Source organism: Chanos chanos, chromosome 7 (genome assembly GCF_902362185.1).
Source record: "Chanos chanos chromosome 7, fChaCha1.1, whole genome shotgun sequence".
Taxonomy (NCBI): Eukaryota; Metazoa; Chordata; class Actinopteri; order Gonorynchiformes; family Chanidae; genus Chanos; species Chanos chanos.
In genome coordinates, this window is record NC_044501.1 from 29,033,298 (window position 1) to 29,053,975 (window position 20,678).

At 41.4% G+C, this 20,678-nt stretch overlaps 2 protein-coding genes across 4 annotated transcripts in view; one reads left to right on the forward strand and one right to left on the reverse strand.

The window, feature by feature from the left end:
* Positions 1-3,230: 3,230 nt before the first annotated feature.
* Positions 3,231-11,746, reverse strand: nom1 (nucleolar protein with MIF4G domain 1). Its single transcript, XM_030780528.1, has 12 exons — positions 10,808-11,746; positions 10,131-10,243; positions 9,722-9,859; positions 9,374-9,431; positions 8,773-9,108; positions 8,312-8,422; positions 6,581-6,751; positions 6,241-6,362; positions 5,796-5,928; positions 4,502-4,633; positions 4,053-4,162; positions 3,231-3,695 (listed from the first exon to the last, which is right to left on the reverse strand). Exons 1-12 carry the CDS (start codon positions 11,744-11,746, stop codon positions 3,518-3,520), a joined length of 2,541 nt encoding a protein of 846 aa, XP_030636388.1. The 3' UTR covers positions 3,231-3,517.
* A 938-nt stretch (positions 11,747-12,684) lies between these two features.
* Positions 12,685-20,678, forward strand: part of lmbr1 (limb development membrane protein 1) — a 35,390-nt gene continuing 27,396 nt past the window's right edge. For all 3 annotated transcript variants that reach the window (XM_030779938.1, XM_030779940.1, XM_030779939.1), the window contains exons 1-2: positions 12,685-12,852; positions 17,136-17,208. In XM_030779938.1, coding sequence (XP_030635798.1) covers positions 12,790-12,852; positions 17,136-17,208 — 136 coding nt within the window. In that variant the 5' untranslated portion in view covers positions 12,685-12,789. The remainder of the gene's footprint in view (positions 12,853-17,135; positions 17,209-20,678) is intronic.

Consider the following 20,678-nt stretch of genomic DNA (forward strand, 5'->3'; position numbering starts at 1 on the left):
GATTGTGGTGTTATCACTGTTTTGTGAGTATTTTTGAATGAATTTAATGAGTTATACAAGTTTATCATCATTGGTTTTAGAAAATATCATGGGTATTTAAATTGACACAAATTAATTGGAGGGCTATAAAAAAACTGAAGAAATTGTTGTAAAAATGTGCTTATTACTGACTGGTAGATATTAGACCATGTGTGATTGATGGTCAAGAATAATATTTTTCCCCTCTATGAGGAGGGTAAGAGTTAGCAACACATCATATTGACAATAGATAGCTGAAGAAATATGTAACCATGCAAATATGTAAATATGCAAAGAATAACTGCAGAAATATGTGAATCCATTAACCACTTTCAAAAATGCAGAGAAAAACTATCAAACAGAAACTTAACAAATATATCAACGTTTATGTTTGATTGCTTATTTGCTTTGGTGCATAATGTCCGAGAAATGACCCAGTCCACGCTATCTGTTCTGTTATCAGCTAAGGGCAGGTTCTGTTTCCTATGTAAGGGTCAAACTTAGGTCAATATCAATCTAACTACAGTGACTACACACACATCCACACCAATAGACTACAGAGTGAAAACACACAGACTCTCTCTGTCTCTCCTTCCTCAGACACCTGTGTGTGTATTAGTGGGCTGGTACCTCCATTACATGGTTCTCTTCACACATGATGACAATGTTGTCTTTGTCTCTAGAGGAAAACTGACACATCTGGGAATCTCACTGTTTCTCTCTCACTCTCTCTCTCTCTCACACCCCCTCTCCCCAACTCCAGCCTCAGGCCTGGTGGGAAAACGCAGGCTAATGTTCACCTATGCCCCAGGCTCTGCTGTTTGATCTGCAATTTAGCTTGGAAAGGTGACTGAGAATAAAGCTTTATCATGTTATACACAGTATACAGCAGGTGAATAGCAACACTCCACCAGGAAATTATGTTTAAAGCTGAAGTACTCCACTTGGAGTATGAAACAGTTCTCAGTCAGGTATTGGAAACAGCAGTTTTAATTCCAAGGAGACGACGACCATCCACTCGCATTTCCTTGATAAACGAATTAAGATTAATCTCAATACCAGGTTAATATCATACCGCAATGGGCTACGCTTTTAACGCATAAAGGCCAACCGAAAAGCCTCATCAGTACATTTTCGTTCTTATGCTAATAGTCTTAGGCTAGAAAACGTTTCAAAAGAATATTATTTTCATATTAATAGCCCTTATGCAGACGAAATATTCTAGCGTACGTTTAAACATTTTTGCCTCGTGTACAAGGGCGATGTGTGATGTGAAGCGTATAGGTCCACATCTTCCTTTGCCATCCGGATCTGGGTGTAGTTTCCTTTGGCTGACCTCGAATGACCGAAACTAACCTCCTGACCGCTCCGTGCCCAAGACTGATTTCGACTGATGTTGCTAATTAATGCAGGCATCAAATGTAACGGCCACGCGCTGCTATGCGGTGCATGCCCCGCCGTGTACTGAACAAAGCGGCGCGCCTAGTTCTACAGTTGCGAACGGAGGTCGAAACTCATTTTTCATCTCCAAGACACGTTATGTTTGTGGTTATTTGCGTCTTCTGTCTAACCGCATCAGTGAGCGATTATGAGCAGCGAGTCAATCAAGACAAAGAGGCCACGTAATGCTGAATACGGCTACTGGAGGTCCGCTTGCATTCCCGAATTAACCATCGTAGCTTTGTCAAAACAGTCCACAAGCGGGAACTTAAAGGCAATTCATTGCAATGCACTACGTTTCTCATAGTTCGTAAGATTCAACTGCAGCCTAAATACATAACAGACAGATCGGCCGACAGAGACACACACGCACGCACGCACACACACGCTCACACACACATACACACACGCACGTAGTAACGTAGGCCACATACATTTTAGAAAACAATCAAATGTAATATATGCCCACTGGGGAAATTCAAAACTAAATTCAAGACTAATGTAGAACTGGCGTATGTGATCAATTATTTAACTGCAATTTGATTTACGCATTCTAAACCTACGCAGAAAACTTCATACAAATATATTTGTCATATTTAGCGTGATTTTTAAACGTTCGAACTGTGAAATAACATCTAGACAATTCTCGTTTACTGACACGCAAATAAAATAATATGCAATACGGAGTGGCCCAGCAATTGTAAAACCATATAGCGCTACTACGGAGGCGCATTCACAATAGGAAAAAAATTAGACACCTTATCTCGTAATTTTGAGAAAAGATCTCGTAAATACGAGAAAACCTGTCATAATTACAAGATCTCGTAATTATGAATGTAGCTGCCCGATTTGCGCCGACCTCCCGATCTGCCATAACCCTACTAAACTATAGAATTCTGGAAAAATGGTGGCTCAGTAAAAATAGGCCTACTGAATTTATTAATACTAAATATCTTTTGAAAAATTAAACCGTAAAAGTGTCGAAAGAAGTTAAAACTTGCCATTAAATGCTGAGATTACTACATGGGCAAACCAAAAATGATTTGGTAGTTTTCAGTCCTGAAGTGAACTATGCGTTCTTGCCGATAAAACAGTTGGGTTTGTAGCAAAGTGCATTAAATGTGCGCATGCTTCGGATATCGCGCATGCACGCCGCAGATCGGGAGGGCGCCGCAAATCGGGAAGCTACATTTCATAACTACGAGATCCTGATCTCGTAATTACGAGAAAATATGTAATTAAGAGATCCTGATGTCGTAATTACGAGATCCCGATCTCGTAATTATGAGATCTTTTTTCGCAATTACGAGATAAGGTGTCTATTTTTTTCTTTTGCGAATGTAACGCGCTTCCGTACGTTATAAAAGTCAAAAATCTGAAAGTCAAATCCACCTCAAATTTCCTGAGATCTTCCCTGTTTCCCCCTAGTGATCAATTACCATATTGCACCACTACGGAAATATTTCAAGTCAACTGACCGTCAAGTGAATTTATACCCAATCACAGGCTATGATGCACACCAATTTTTCTTCCTTAGGACTATGCATCAGTTATTAAACACAGGAATTCAGGATATCACTAGTGCAAACAGTTTATGCATCATAACTCGTAAATGTAAAACAATGGGAACCAACATTTCAAATAATGACAAACCACATAATACATGAAAAATGTATAAGGAGTTAAAACAGACAAATAAACATCAGCTGTATGAAAATGTTGATAGAAAATGTATTTTTAAATTTGCCAAACAAGTCTATATTTGTTCACAGAAATTCTGTGTTTACAAAACAGTCTCATCCAGAATATACTTACTCAATCAAATCCTCTCTTATTGTGCAGCACAACAACCCTCACACACTCACACACACACACACTCACACACACACACACACACAAACACACACAAACACACATAAACGAAAAGAGAGAACATGGGAGAGATGTTGCCAAAATCCTAGAACAAGATCTTTCAAATCTGTTTTTTTTTTCCCGGTGCTTTTCGAGAAGGTCCTCTGTGAGCCTGTGCGTGTGTTGTGTGTTTGTATGTGTGCGTGTTTTACAGTTTGAGTTTAGTGTCTCGGGCCTCCATGGCTTTGGAGGCGACCTCTGCCCGTTCAGTCAGCAGTCTGGATTGCTCAGCTGTTCCCAGTGCCTGAGCGTTCTTCAGCAGGAAGTGGCTGATAAAAAGCTTCAAGCCTTCCCGCAGCATTCCCAGCTTGGGAATGCCCGAGATTCTGCCAAACGGAAGACAAAGGCAGGTTTTGACTCAGCAGACACAGACACACACACACACACACACATGCAGGCAGACTCTCATGTCCCCTTTAAATGTCTAACGCTGTAAAGAGGCCACTGACTGCTTTGGTTCGAACTCATTCTGTTCTAACAATAGTTATGTAATTAAATTAACAAACAGAGTGCTGAACACTCTTCAAGAGCAGATGAGGAAATAAAAATTCAATACTCTCAGTATTATGTACTGGCAAAGGAAGCGAGGTCCAGTCACGATAATGAATTATTATAAGCATGCAAACAGTCTCCATCCAAACAGATGTTTCACTTATTAAACTTTTTGACTTGCCGACACTCACCTTCCAAATATATTGATCAGGTCCTCTGGTTCCGTCTCCTTCAAGAGTTTAATGAGGACCTGTTTAAGAAACTTCACTTTGGGTTTATCCAGCTCACCAAATTCTATAGCCTGGTAGAGGAAAAGAGAGAGGGAGAGGGGGGGTAGAGAGAGAGAGTGTGAGAGAGAGCCCAAGAGAGAGAGAGAGAGACTGTAGGGCTGATAAACTGCTGACTAACCTTAAACAGGTACTGGTAAAATGTTCATACAATTCTGAATACTCACTGTAACTTTATCTGTCAAAAATATCCCCCATAAACAATGATTACTCTAACATCAATACATGGCCAACATGATTATCTTGAATGATACATGTATATACATACCCTTAAATCTAGCTAACACGTAAAACATATCATAGACCCCACATCTCCATGACTACGCTATAGCATGGTGGGAAAGGCAGCTGACCTTGAGAATGGAGAGAGAGAGACATTTCCTATGTAGGAAGTGAGTGACCAGCTGGACCAGGTTACTGAATGAACTGCTGGAGAGATTGGCCAGATCTTTAAATTTATCCCATAGGCTGAACTGGAAGGTCATCTGAGGGACACACAAACACAGACACAGCCACAGACACAAGACGATACCTTAATAACAATCTATGAGTGAAGACAAGGCCAGTCTATCATTTAAGAGGAAAAAGGTTAGATTGATCATTTCAAATTACATCACACAACCTCAGTTATGATCCACATTTACCGAACAAACATCTTCTATGTCAGTTACTTAAAAAACAGTCTAGAATTACAATGCTGTTATACTTATTGCATTTATGTATAGCATACATAGTTTCTGTTATAAGCTTTATACCATTAGCAAGAACAGATGTTTCTTTGGTTTTTGATACTAACAGCCCTGATGGGAAAAGCAAACATCCCTCTCTTTGAAGAAAAGATGTTGTGAAGTGAGTGACCATTCAGAGGAGAGAACGAGAGAACAATGCTCATTAAGATATGAGGAGAAGAGAGGAGATGGGAAAACTTGTCAGAGAGAAAGACAGAGAAAAAAGAGAGAGAGAGAGAGAGAGAGAGAGAGAGAGAGAGAGAGGGGGACAGAGCGATAGAAAGGGCAGAGTCCCGTTACTTTTGTACTGAGGGTGTGAAGTGTAAACACACACATTTAGAGAGGCGAGTCTCCACCCCGTTCTCACACCTCAACCCAGAACCTTCTCTGGGTTTCATGACCACCATGCTCTGAGAACTAAACGATTCCACTCTATAAAGGTCCACGGACCTACTTAAACCATTCAGCTATTGTTACAAAGAAAAATTTGGCACTTGGTTGTTACCAAAAAAAAAAAAAAGAAAAAAAGAAGAAGTCGTGAGGATGCCCTCTTCACACTGCTCCACATTATCTGCTTAACAAGGTCACTAGAATTTGACCTTTTTTATTTCAGTGATTATTGGCTCTGGGAGTGTTTGTAGTTTCAAGTGTTTATTTGTAATTTTTATCAATTAGCGCTCGGGCTGATGAATGCCTCAACATGTCATGCTCACAGTTAATGCATTTGAGCGCTGAGGGCCTTAAAAAAAACCAGTGTTTGCAGATTAACTCATGGATTTGATCAAACATGGATTTGATCATTGTGTATTGGCCAAAAGTGGGCCTGATACAGTGTCTCTTTATGAAAAACTCAGAGTTAAACATTGTTTTCGATGCTGTCGGTTCTGTTCACATCTGACCACTGGCTGTTCTCCTGTACCTGGAAGCGTCTGTCGTGACTGCAGAATTTCTCCCCCAGCACGGCGTAGAAAGCATTAAAGCTCTTCTCCTGCAGACAGCAGTCCAACAACACATGAACTATGTCCCGCTCCTGCTGGTCCTTCAGCCCCAGTCTGAATAAGAGAGAGAGAGAGAGAGAAAGAGAAAGGGAAAGTAGAAGGGGAAAAAAAAGTGAAAGAGAAAAAAAGAAAGAGCAAGGGAGAGAGCAACAGAGAGAGAGAGAGAGAGAGTGAAAGAGAGAGCGAGGGAGAGAGAGCGAGGGAGAGAGAGAGAGAGAGAGAGAGAGTGAAAGAGAGAGCGAGGGAGAGAGAGAGAGCGAGAGAGAGAGAGAGAGTGAGAATGAAAGAAAGAAAGAAAGATTAATATGCATAAAAGAGAGATGTTTTAAAATTTTTTTTGGTTTTGGTACTGTCAGAGAAACTGACCTGAGAAGCTTCTCAAAGGCATCCAGATAATCCTCACTGGTCATGAGCACACAGAAGATGTTCCTCCTGATGTCTGTGTTCATCCTCTGCTTACGGGCCAGCTCCAACACTTTAGCACTGAACTAAGAACACGACAGGACAGTCAGTGGAATTCCAATTCACTACAGCTCTGTCATCAAATACAGTAAATAAGTAAACACAGATATGTATGAACACATGCGGTTACATGATCTCATGTACCTTGACGCTACCAAGGGGTTTACTTGAAATATATTATTCAAAAAAATAAACCTTAATATTTTGATGTTTGTGAGATTTATGATGTTGCTAGGGTGTTTACCTGGCTCCCTGCAACAGGCTGAGGGGTGGTCTTGTTACCCTGGTCACCAATCATGGGCGCCCCACTCCAGGAGGACCCCACTATCCACCATCGTCCCACCTCCTCAGCCTCCAGGAGGTTCTGCAGGGTAACTCTGAGCTTGACGTCACTGCCACTGGAGCTGTGGTGGATCTGATGGGGTTTGAGACAATGCCTGACGAGGTTAACTACGGTATAGTAGGTTATAAACTGTATTGTCTCCGTTAATTATTGACCAAACTATCTGTGTTAATTATCTCTGTAAATTATCTGCTTATTCTCTTCGGTGAAAACAGCAGATCAGAAACCAGAGCCCGACCGATAAATTGGCGTGCCGATATTATCGGCCGATATCAGCTAATTGCAGATAAGTCGGTATCTGCGTTTATACTGGCCGATAAATGACAATTAAAAAAGAAACAGAAAGATGGAGGATGGCGTCTAGTTTTGTACATTACGTGCCTAGATTAATTCCAGACAATGACTTGCTACAACTCAAAGTATTTATTTAGTGTTCCGGAGACAAACATGACTGTCTTGCAGGAAGGCGTAGGCCTATTTCACACACCCTGAGATTGTGCAGGGGAGACACCTCAACATGGCTTGGTGGTAGCCAAACAAAGTTATCTAGCTTCTCTTTCAAATGTGTAGTGTGAAATCCTCCAGTCACCAGTCCTAGTTGCAGACAGTCATGTCGTATAAGAGGCATTCAACATAAGCATTTACTCCAGGTCACTGTAGTGAGTTTCAGTTTAATGCATTATCTATCAAAATTTTAATATATTTTGTCGTACTTTTGTTCAAAGTTCTACTTATGACAATAAAGCAAGTTTATTTCTAAACTGCATTATCTTATTTTACCTTGGTGAGGACTCTTAAATAACTACACATAACAAATGTTAGGGAAAATCTTTGTTTATGTTATATGTTTTGGGGGAAAAAAAGAATATTGGCAAATATATCATTATCGGATTTTTAAAATCCTCAAATATCGCAATCGGTATCGGTCTTAAAAAATCCTATATCAGTCAGACTCTCATCAGAAACAACTGACAGAGAATTAGATGTCTGAAACTTTACACCTTCATAAATCTGAAATGGCAAAAAGGCGTCATAAATGACGTAATAAAACGAAGAAAACCCATATCTAGCATCAGACAGACAAACGAGAATTCTTGCCTCATCTCATTTAGATAACTGCTCCATTTCCAACAGCACAGTATTCTGAAAAAATGTCTCAAGAGTTACTACCAGGAAAAGTGATCAAACTGAGTTGTGGAGTAAGGAGATGGATGTGATATGAATTAACATTTTGTGTAATTAACTCTGCCTCTCTTTGTCGAAGTTACGTACTTGCAATAACATGGTATTACATGGTTTATAACATGTTTTTTTTTTAGGTCTCAAAAGTCCTCAGATAGCCCCGTCCTATGAATAACTCTTCATCCCAAATATAAAAAGCAGGCACAAAACACATCACTCTAAGAAAGCTGAGCATTTAGAGATACTTTCGCACCCCCAAGAGATGTTATATGAATTCTAGCCTTGATCTTAACAATAAAGAGGAATGGCTGACTATGGTACTATCACGCCCTCTTGTGGCAGAGCCTGTGAATTACTCTTACTATTACGTATGAAACAGAGTACATCCATAATATTAGTCTGAGTGGTGATAAAACAGACTCAATGCACAGGGGGGTTATTCATTCTCACCAGACTCCTCTGCAGCTTCCTGAGTTTCTCCACAGGTTCTGGGTTGTAACCTGGAATCTTCCGCATGTCATTATTCTTCAGAGCCAGCATGGTCTCCAGCATGAAACGCACCTGAGAAGAAACACTCTTCAGTGTTAATCTCTGACAAACACACACACACACACACACACACACACACACACACACACACACACACTGTTTTCCACTTTTCAGCTTTTAAGGTGAGACACTGAAAACTCCACCGTGTTAGCAAAACACACACCTCCTTATGTCATTTTGAACACTCGTGTATCTGACTACAGATCAGGGTACTCCAGAGACAATACCGAAATGAAACTAAAGGTAATAAATGAAAAAAAATCAAAACTAAACTTAAAAAGAAAAAAGAACTTATTCGAATTAGATGACTCAATTGAGCAACACTGAAATTAGTGTTACGGTAGTAAAAGCTGGGGCTTCACCCTGGTCTGATCCTGGAACTTCGGTCCAGCAGCACTGGCTTTTTTCTGGGCTTCAGCAATAAGCTCTTTGAGGGCGAGAGGGTCGTCTTTCCTCAGAGCGAACCCTACGTTCTTCAGCAGGAACAGCACCAGCTCCATGTCCTTCGACGTAAAACCGTCCACCAGCCGCTTCAGCAAGTCGAAGATGAGCAGGGAATGCACCACCTGGAAGTTGTATAAGTGGGCGACCATAGCCACCAGGTTGTCACACTCCTTCCCTCCTGCGTCATCGTCTCTCGTATGACGGTACTCCTCATCAAACCTGCGGACCACCGTCTCCAGGAAATGAGCTCCAACCTGCAGGAGAGAGAGAGAGTGGGAGAGAGAGAAAGAGAGAGAAGGGTTGTTATCTGACTACTGGAATGAGTCAGAAGGCTTCTATAAAACATTGTGCACCAGAGATAACGAAAACAATCTTAGCTGTAAAAGGGGCTGATTTGGACAAGAGATAGAAATGTCCACACATTCATGAAAAAGAGCAAAAAAAACTGCAAAGTGTCCATGCATTTTCTGGGAAGCAGCTGTAGCTATAAAGACTGTAAAGGTAAACAGTAAGACCTACCTCCAGACCCACAGTGTGGTGGAGAACACTGACCAACAGAATGTGTTCCATTAGCAACCTAACCACAAAAAAACATCACAAACAATTATAAAAGCTTCAAAAATACATCATATAAATGATCTCTTAGAGCATTGGATACAATATGATTTCAGTACAAGTTTGACATCTTAAAGAGTTCGCTTTACTGGACGACTAACGGGAATGTGCATGTTATATTCTGCTTTTTGGACAAGTGGGTAGAGACACAGCAATAGAGAAGATCCAATGATTTGATGTTTGCAACACACATGTGACAGCTGGTGAAGGCAGAGCAAAGGAATGCTTTTGTATTTGTATCTCCTCACTTACCTGTCAGGCATCAGAGAGGACGTGACGCAGGCGGCCAACAGGACGTCGGTGAGAGTGTCGTTCATGTCCTTCCTGCTACAGTTCATGTACAGTTCCTCTAACTGACTGCTAATAGACCCCATGTTGGGCTCACTCAACCTGCCAATCACAATGTATGTTAGAACATTCGCCAACTCAGCCTGCAAGTCAAAAACACAGAATCTCAGAAGTATTCACTTAGCCAGCCAATCACAGCCCGGCAAGCAAATATACCTAACTCAGCCTGTGGCATAGTGGCAAAGTGTTGTAGGCTAAACATATTCTCACAGTCTGTCACTCAATCAACACAGTTATAAAAAAGCTCATTAAGCAGTGGTATGCTAATAAGTGGAAACCGAGGACCAATCAGATCTCTAGATTTCAGCCACACCTGTTCAACAGGCCTTTGACAGTCCTCTTCAGTCTCTCGAGCTCCGCTTTGCGTTTGCTGTCCGCAGCCTCTCGCAGGTGAGGGGGAATGTATTTCCCCGCTATAGCAGGGCTCTACAAAGGAGAGATATCAGTGCTATTTCACTCAAACATTCAAAAACAGCTTTCATAATCATAAACAAACACCCATAGAAGTCAGGTCAGACTTTTGCATCATGCAGAGAAAAATGTAATAGCTTAAACTGAGACTGCTGAGTGACTCTACCGCACTTGAAATTCCAAAATACTCTGGAAAACTTCAATTAAAAATTGTCATTCAAGAATAAATCTGACGACTTTCCATAGATATGCTGAGCTACATATATACGAGATTATCACATTGTCAAATTGTATTTATGAGGCCGACTTTAGCGTCAATCAAGTCCATTCTTATGTGTAGGTTTCCAAATTAATTTATCTCTACCATTTTATAATCACAGGCACTCAGACTGAGCAGAAAGAGAGAGACCTGTGTGTAAACAGTCAGAGCTGTATGCTCCTGGAAAAGACTCATCTACAGGGAAATCTGTTATTAGATATTGAGAGAACTTGTTCTGTGAAAACTGACTGCACCTTCTCTGTCTTCTCTTTTAGGTTTTCCTGCTCATCACTCTCTCCATCTGGGTCCTCTTCAAAGGCTTCTTCATCATCCTCTTCCATTAGTTCCTCATCTTCTTCATCACCCCCCTCCAATTCATCCTCTTCCTCCTCACCATCCTCATCATCTTCCTCTTCTTCATTCATTTCATTCTCCTCATCTTCATCTTCTTCAACAATCGTATCCAATTTTTTCCCGTCATCTATATAATCCTGACTGTCATCCTCGCTCTTCTCCGAGATGTCATCATCTTCCTCCGCTTCGCTTTCCATCTCAGCATCACTCTCGTCTTCTAAGTTCTTGATCTGGTCTTTAGCGAGACCCATATCATCGTCACTATCGTAAAGCCCAGTCGCCGCCGCTCCTGGTTCCAGAATCCCTAAAATATAATCCAGTCCATCGTTGGTGAATGACTGAGGGAGGGTCTGCTTGTTTTTTCTCTTGCTGAGCCCAAGTTGTCGTTCCAATTTCTTTATTTCTCTGTCTTCGGCGACGTTCGCCTCTAACAAAGCACGTTTTCTTGATTCCTCCATTTTAGCCTTCTTTGGTTCTTTAAATGAAACTTTTTTAGAGTCATTTTTCCTCTTCAGCTTCTCTCTGACGCCGTCTGCAGAGTTTTCTGGTTGTTTTCGTGAAGACTTTTGGGGGGGTTCAGAACCCTTCTTCGTTGTCTCTTTCGCTTTTTTGGCTTCTTTCACATTTTCGCCCTGCTTCGCTTCATTTGCTGGTTCGGGCACTTGAACTATGCTGGGATGCTGCTTCCCCATGTAGTGACATTTCATTTTTGCTTTCTTCATCTTTCGCTTCTCCTTGCGCAGTTCTTTCCGACTTTTCCTTTTTATAAATCTAGGTCCCTGGTCATGTGTTGCTTCCTCGCCACCGCCATGACTCTTCACATAATTGTTCACAGAAACCATGAATTTATGTAGTTTGTCGTTATGTTTTTTCCCTTTACCCCTCCGTTGCTTATTAGCCTTCATTCTGATTTGATCGCTACACAGAAACCTGGACTATTCAGTTAATCGATGCACGTGTGACTTACTAACTGTCTTCAGTGAAAGGAAACGACTACAGAACTTAAGACTTTGCAGAATAACGCGCCATTAACTAAATAAACAAACAGTTAAATTGTTCAATATTGAGTACTACCACGTCAATAGATAATTTGGCATTTACACTTCTTCACATGTAGTCCGGGCGCCGCCATACCTGTGTGAAGCTATAGACGCATCGCTACAAATGAAACAGAATAGACTTGGAATGTCAAAATAAAAGCACCCAAAAAACTCTATAAACCCCTACAGTTTCACAAACAATTATGTGACCAGCGTGATTTAGTAATTTGTTGCTTACACTCAGGGTTAGCACAATAATGGAAGCCTGCAGTTACGCTAAAAGACACTCTAGACTGCATATACTCTGCACAAATTGGGAGCTGTGAATTTGGATTGTGTGTGTGTGTGTGTGTGTGTGAGATAATTAAAAATTACATTATAATATACAATCATTAAATGAAGAACCAATATCACATTTATTTTTTCCTTTTTATTTTATGTTGACAGAGTTCAGTATAAAAAACGTTTTATTCCATTTAATTTAATTGATTTTATGTAAGTAATTAGGCTATGAATATATCTTAAGTCTGTTCTTTAATTAAATAAATCTCTGACCGTCATCGAGCTGCTGTAATTTGTCTTCTAATAAAATAAGAATATTTGGCAGTTTTAGGCAAATAATCCAAGAGAGCTACCGTCTGTAGACTTTTAATTTAAAACATACAATAAGCTACAGTGTTGTTTGGTTATTATTTCTATCTTCACCTTACTTGTTGTCGTAGGTTGATGACGTAATTTATTTTGAGTGTGTTTTTTTGGCGGCGTGAAGTGAGCGCTTTTCGTCGAAGACTTTAAATAAGGGGGCTGTTCCCTGGCTGCGAGTAGTGTTTTCTCTGAAGACTGACTACGTTCATGCCAGTTGCACAAGTACATCTGTAAAAAAGTGATGTGCATCTGCAATATGAAGAATGGAAGAAGACGATGTTACCATCAGAGAGCAGAATTTCCATAGTCAAGTTCGCGAGTACATCGTGAGTACAAAGACCTGCTTGCGCTGTAGTCAGTTAGCGTTAGCTATACCGTTGAAACCTGACAGGCTAGCGTACGTTAGCTGGCGGACAGCTAGCCAGCTAGCCGTTTACATTCGCCGTCACTTAGCTTAGTAGCTAACAAGCAAAGGTTACAATGTTAAATACATCTAGCCTAACCTTCGTACATTAGCCATGTTTATGCCAATGAATCGATCAGTTGGAGCAATTCTGTCAACTTAAATTGTGAAGAATAAAACTTATTGCTTCTGTCATATGTTCAACGTCTTGGTGTCCTTAGCTGCACTCTGCTAGCGTTAGCTGTCCGCCCAGATAGACAGCACAGGCAGTTTAATTACACAGGTGGCAATAAGGCAACCTTTTGTTTATTTGCAATCGTGCAGTCTATATATTTAAGTCAGCGTACACATAAATGTGATCTGCAAACGAATGGAATCTCACGAAGTGTGCGGTTTTTATTTGTTGAACTTGTAAGAATGTGAGATAGCTTAAGTTAAACTCTTGATGGAGTAGATTCAGCAATGAAATGCGAATTGTCAGGACCTAACTGCATTTAATTGAAATGTTTAGCACATCGCAGTTTAGAATTGCTTCGTCGACCCTTCCTGTTTTTTTTAACACCAGTCTACGAAAACACATATTCGTATTGACACTTTTTTGACAGTTCACAGGTTGGCAGTTATCAGTTATGCAGTAGGAGGGTTAGCTGGAACCATTTATCCGTCTTAGACGTAACCTCAGTTGGTCTGTCCAAGACCTTAAGCTGTTGACAGTTTTTTGAATAGCCTCAGAAGGATGCTGATATTGCGGCTGGTCACTCAGATGTTGTAGGCACATAACAAGTGATGAGAGCAATCGGTTTTGACTGAAATTGTCTAACGCACTGTACCGCTCACTGTATCCGCTAGCAAGTGAGTTGCTGCTGTCAGTTTTTCGTTGTCACGCAGACATTAAACTATCTCATATGATATAATTCTCAGTGAGCTTCTTAAAAGTTACAGTGCCTCCTCTAATTACGCGAATCTGATTTCAAAATCCCAATGTATGTGCTTCTGTTGCTTTGCTACATTGGGAATGACTCAAGCACTGTTTGGCAAAACAGCGATGTCATCTCAGTATCAAGGCCGAAACCTTATTTCTGTCCTCGTTAAGATATAATCTCTGTAATTCATCTCTTCGCGAGTCTTCCAGAGGTACACAGTTGATAACTTGTTTACAGTTGTTGGCGTCTTGAATGATGTGTCACATTACTTCTCATGTTTATTTCTGGGACACTGAAGCGTATAATGTTTCACGGTTTTACTGTGGTAAACGACTTGTTCAGTGTCACGGCTTCTTACCTGCTTTAAGCCACATGACGCGGTTAAATGCCTCACGAGGAATTCGTGCCAAATCAAGCATCCCTTATCACTCTCTTAGCTTAGCCCCAGAGACGGTCTTCGGAAGGAGAACAAAGACTTATTTATGCGTTTTAAATAAGGCTGTGCAGATTATGGCTATAAGAGTCCTCTTTCCGTTTTAATACTAAAAGCTAGTACACCCCAGATGCACTGGTGTATTGCTGGACCTAAATGGTTGCAAGTTGAAGATATTCGAAGAGAGAAATTTCTAAATAATTTTGCAGTTTTTGTGGCCTGTAAATCTTCAGGCAATAATGGCTTTGCCTGATTCAAACTCCTGGATATACGCTGAAGCTCTAAAAACTCACAATGAAACTGCTGTTTTTTTTTTTATCACTCTTTTAATACATTTCACATGTGTATAAGTTACTTAAGTGTTTGTTTCTGTTTTCATGTGGTGATTGTACCACTTTGAATAACGCCTTTTCATTTCTGTTCATTTGATATGAAGCGTTTGCCTGATATTATTTAAAGCTCTTTTCCAGTTTGATAAGGCAGACATTCATGCCTTAGGCTTAATTTTAAACAAATATCTTTCATGTGTTATCTGTAGTTGCAGATGTTTCAAGAGGACTTTCAACTGACTATCACTCCTGACCGTTGTTTTGTATACTACATGCAAAATACCATTCAGTGATCCTGAAAGCAAAGCAAAGCATAAAATATTTTAATCTAAGAACTGACCTACCTAAAATCCAGGATTATTGAGAGAGAGAGTTTTCATTCAGAATGGAATACAGCAAAATACTTGTCTTCAGCTCCATGTATTGTAATTGACCTTAGGGGTTATGTTTGATAAAGGAAGATTCTGTTTGCCAGAAATTACAAACATGAAATCTATTAGTTGTTACATGACTTTTAACCTGATTTTATTCACTTGTCTGTAGTTCCATGATGGGCGGGTGTAGACAAATTGGTTGACTCATTTGCAGTGACTGTTGCTTTGGGCACCTGAACTAATTCCCACAAATTCTATGGGACTACCAGTATCTTTCCAGTTTGGTCTTTTTATGTTTCCGCTGAACCTGCTGGGATGGACCTGGACAGATTAATGTTGGTTGTCAGTTTTGTTAAGGATAACTGGTCCTTTTTCTGTACCACAGCAAAGGAAAAAATATTCTCTTTCTTTTTTGCTTCTTTGTTCAATCTGTTGGTACACTGAGCCACAGTGAAGATAAAGTATTGCGTTTCTGGGCTCCAGTTAGGCCCATCTGTGGTGAGAAATGATCTAGTAATATTGTGATAAAGTAAGGAGGGCTTCAGAAAGGCCTGCATCCATTGTCTGTGTGTGCGTGCATGGGTGTGCGTGTGAATATGTGTGTGTGCCAGTGTGTTTGTGTGTTTTGAATGTGTCTTTGGATGTTGTTCAGCTTGTATGGCTTTGTTTTGGACTGTGTTCAGACATTCCTGAGATTGGTGTGTGCGTGTGTGTGTGTCTCTTTGTTTTAAGGCTGATACAAGTATAAGGTTGAATTGAATGTTAATACAAAAATGAGTGTAGACCACTCCAGTGTGTGTGTGTGTGTGTGTGTGTGAGCGAGAGAGATAGAAACAGAAACAGGGAGTGGAGAGACAGAGAGTGGAGAGAGATGGCTGACTCAGGGTTCATGTGTTAGGGTTGTGTTCAGTTAGAGCTTAGTGTTGAGTGCTGTGACAGACTGTTCTAACATTAGCTGGCTGGGTTGTCAGGCCCACGCTCATGAATTGTGGAATATTTAGCGAGAGATACCGCTGGCTCTGTCAGCTGAGCTTTGAATTTTTCACATTCATCTCTTCTGCCATTTTTACGCCGGCGACGCCTTGAAACGATTGCAGCAGATAGGATGCTTAAAGGGAAAGGCCGCAGATAAATGCAAAATCACCCTGGGCATCCCAGAAAAGATTGAATGCAGGTGTCTGGAGGCTGTTTCTCTTTCGTACGCCGCGGTGTCACACACACAGCTAACATCACTGTAGCGGGCGCATTACAGATGCGCTAACAGGGTTTGTACAGAGGTGTTTTTTTTTTTTTTTTCAAATATAGAAGCTATGTGTAGTATTCTCACATAGCGCCTCAATCAATTTAAACAGTGTTATACTGTAAAGAAGCGCTGGATGAGAGCTCTCTGTGTTCCAGCCTGTATATATTAAATAAGCCTTGTGACGGATGACGTCTGTACCAGTTCTGAAACCCTCTCGAGTTTACATCAGAGCGGCACTAACACTGATAAGAGTACCGTAGGCTACACACAGGGTTTCCAGCACATTTTGGTTCTGTGTACGAGGACCGATAAACTAGTTCCAGGCTTTGAGGGTGTTATAAACAAGTCTGGAGAAAATGAAGATGTCTGGTTTTTGAGGCACGAGTGCACTGTAAGGACACTGTAGAGCTGTTGGGACACGCAGAGCCAAAAGTCTTCAGAACCTCGAGGCTTGGCGGGGGCGGGGGGGGGGGGGGGGGGGTTACCGGGTCAAGGGGGGGTCTGACTGTAATATGAAGTCTATGAATGACTGGCATCTGTACACTCATCCGTTAGCCCGTCCACTTAAAATACCCTTGAACATACTGAACACAGACACTGAAATTATGTAATAGCACATAGCTATTGCACAGTATTCCGTTTCAAGCTGACATAAATGTGTATGATGTGCATTTCATTACCTGTTTATTACATCATAATTGAACAGTTACCTCTGTGTGCTCTGTCTACGCCACATGGCAACTTGTAGAACTGTTAAGATGTGAATAGTTTGAAATGTGGTTCTGAGGTATTTTGAGTTCTCTGTTTGGCATGTTTGGCTATGTATGGCATGTTATGGAGTGATTTTGTTTGACCATGCATCTTATTCAGCTCCCCCCCTTCTCCTCTGTCTGTCTCTTTGCAGATCTGTTTCCTCCTATTTGCAGTGCTGTACATTGTGTCTTACTGCATCATAACCCGATACAAGAAGAAAAGTGGTAAGCACACCCTATACAGCCATATTAACCTCTTACATTACCTCTTCAGTTCAGCTCTATCATCTGCCTGTAATCTGCCCTGTTAACAGTGCAGCAACAACAGCAAACCAAATGAATCAACATATTCACTTTATTGGTCAAAATGGAAGCTGAACTTTTCTTTTCTTTTTTTTTTTTGGACTGTACTAAAGTAATTGAGCAGTTGTTGTTGAAGGAAGGAGGAGTGGAATGAATGACCTTTTAGTTTTTATTAGAGGAACAAATTCGCTTACCGCTTGTTAAAGAAGCATGTGTAAGCTTGTAGATGGAAACAACATTCTCAAACATCACTGGGGGACAACTCTGTTTGTTATGCTCAAGGGTTTAAGAGGCGATGTTTCAGTGATGTGTGGAACGTGCCATCCTTTTAAACAACCCCCCCCCCCTCCCCGTCTCTCTCTCTCTCTCTCTCTCTCTCTCTCTCTCGGTTACTTGGCCTGTGCGTTTTCACAACATACAATATGCCACACAATATGGGTGTCTGATGTTTGGAATACAAATACAGTGTATGAAAAAACGGTTGGTCAAATGAAAACAACGAAGAGTTGGATTCACATGTTTTTGACATTAGTGACTTTGGAAAATGTCGGCCTAAACAATGAAGCACCAAAGAAATTTGTCTAATTCAGTACCTTTTGGAAAGACAAGCTCAACATCCTTACCAGCTGAAATTTTTTGGAATTTTACCCGTCATCACCACTACCCTTCATCATGAAAACTGAATATGTTACACACACGATTGATAAAAGTGTGCATATGTTTTTAAAATATAATCTCCCCAAAAGACATGTGCAAGCATAAAATACAGCACACATCAGTCAGTTTGACTGCAAAGTGAATTGTAACATTCTCATACATGTCGTATGTGCGTTCTGTCGACATATAGACCCCAGCGTTAGGTTCATGGTGCCAGTGAACATCAGTCTTAGTAACCATCTAATATCTCAGCAACTCATTTGTATTCCAGCATACATGTGAATGACTGTAACATCAGTGAAGGCTGGCCCGGCGCATGCTGCGTGAATGCTTGAACTGGGTTTCTGTGCCTTTTAAAGGATATTGTGTTAGCGGCTGAGGCTGCAACACACCATCTCTCTCCTCTTCTTCATCAGATGATGTCTCCTGTTTAGACTCTGCTGTCTCACTGTTCTCACGTTTTGCTTTTACCTCACATGTCTCCTCATGTCCTGTTTGTGACTCTGCACCCGTTTCTTTCTCCGATAAACTATCTGCATAGTCAGTGATGCTCATAGGTCTTTCCTCTTCATCTTGACTTTGTACAGTATTCTCAGTAGCTGTCCATGGCAGAAGTTCCACTGCGTCCACCCGTAGCTAAGTTCTAGCCTGGATGGGCATTTCCAGCACTGAGGAACCTACGGACAACTTCACCCTCTGAGCTGCTTTATGAATCTCTTTCTCTTCTTTTGTTCCCTTTTATTTTTGAATTAGTCCTATCCTTTTTCTTTTTCTTTCCCTTGTCCTCTTCCAAAGGAAGGAAGTCATAAAGCGACAGCAAATTCCTGTGGAGAACTGTGGGACTCTGGGACTTCCAGCGTCCCTCTCCGGATGCACCACATAACCTGGACTGTCCTTGCCGTCTCTGTCACAACATATACTAGTCCCTCCCAGTGGGACCTGAGCTTTTCCTGTCCCCCTGTCCCTCTCTGTTTCCGCCTCTCTCTACATCCTAGTTGCTGTTCTGCACCTTGAATCGTCCAGTCATAATGCTCCTTTGCTCTGTCTCTCTCTCCTTGGGTTGTCCTTGATGCCAGCCCTTATACCTATACGTCCCTTTTCTCTCTTGCCTCTTTGTGCAGTGGCTTCAGAACTGAGGTTGAAGTGTGTCTATTGATGTGGTGTCACTAAGCTTTGTCATCAGTTGGCGTGAGAGAATGCATCCCATGTCATTTTTCACTCCTGAAGCAGCCATTACACTCCTCTCTCAGTAGCTCTTTCACCTTTTGCTATTGTTCTGGGGATAGATGTGATACAGATATAAACCATCACTCCACATGACACTACTGTAGTCATGTGCTGTCCCTTTTTCAAATCCAGAATGCTTTGTTCGTCTGTATCTGTTACTCCAGGTAGCTTTGGTCTTCCTTGGTCTTCACTTTGATCAGGCTTCACACCTACTGGATATATGGCTTTCACACACTGAAGCTGGCCTAACATGGCATGAGAAAAGAATGTGATGACATGGCATGTGTCACTGGTGACCGGAATGTTGACCTTTGACCGGCCTCCTTTCCTTAGGCTGTCCGCTACGCTAAAGATGTTCAGCCCTTCTTGCCATGTCGGCTTCTCCACTGTCCCAAATTGGGATTCCAGTTTAGTGAAAAGAGGGCTTATTCTCACATTGCATCTCACTTCTTGAGTTCCACCACCTGGAATAACCACATTCCGTCATCCCACTCTCATGGCTCCTTCTTCACAGTCCATCTCATTACTTTGGATGGTCTGCATCAACAACTCAGTCTTTTTACAGCCAAAGGAGAATGTTACTCACTGTCTTGGATGTTAACACTGGGCGCTTCTTCACTCTGTCTCTGGACAGCTGTTTGACATTATAACCTATAATTGGGTTATAGGTTGCAGCACCAGTGCCACGCTTGACAGGCACTGGCACAAGGAACCCCCTCACAGCCCAGCTAAGACTTCACTTCAGCCGACCGTGTCGAAAAGAACAGTGGTCTGGTTCTCAGCTTTGCCGATGCAGACCACACTGCCCGGAATGTCTTTGGTGTGTGAAAGGTGGTCTTTTCTCCACACCCCATTGATCAGGCTGACCTGCGACTTTGCAATCAACAACACTTGATTGCTAAACACTTCAGTGTCCAGCTTCTTCCTGATGAGCTGGAGTAGTTTTGACTGGCTGCTCAAGGAGGGATGATTAATGTTGGTGATGCTTTCCTGCTTACTGATGCCGTAAGCAATCCCTATGCCTGTGCCCTGATGCCCTGTGCCCTGATCCTGCTGCTTCTTTAGCCTTCAGCTGCTGGATTCTGTCATGAAGGAACTCCTATTATGTTCATGACTTGGTCACTCTGAGAAGTTACGAACTTTCGGGGTATGACTCTGTGGATTGCTACATTCATTGGATCAGATGCCCCCTGCTGTAATTCTTGTTGCCTGCAACTCCCTGAAAAAATGCCTTGCCTGTGAGCATCGGTCTTAGTGGCCATCTAATATCTCAGCAACTCATTTGTATTGCATTGTACATGTGAATGACCCTGACATCTAAGCACTTCTGCAATAAAAAGGCAAAACAGAATAAGAGTGAATGAATCAGTCAGTAAAAAACAGGGGAGGGGTGGTCCACTTGTCTGAGAATTATTACTGAGTCCCACATGTAACTGCTGTTAACCCCCCCATGCGCATGATGACCTGTCCTTTGACAACAGCAACAGGTTTATGATCATGCAGGTACA

What these genes read in the sequence shown, in the direction of transcription:
- nom1 (XM_030780528.1), bottom strand. Translation starts at nt 11,746, where the DNA reads ATGAAGGCTAATAAGCAACGGAGGGGTAAAGGGAAAAAACATAACGAC. An exon ending in GCCTTTGAGAAGCTTCTCAG is followed by an intron (nt 5,929 to 6,240) that starts GTCAGTTTCTCT and finishes TCTCTTATTCAG; the next exon opens with ACTGGGGCTGAAGGACCAGC. An exon ending in CTGATCAATATATTTGGAAG is followed by an intron (nt 3,696 to 4,052) that starts GTGAGTGTCGGC and finishes TCCGTTTGGCAG; the next exon opens with AATCTCGGGCATTCCCAAGC.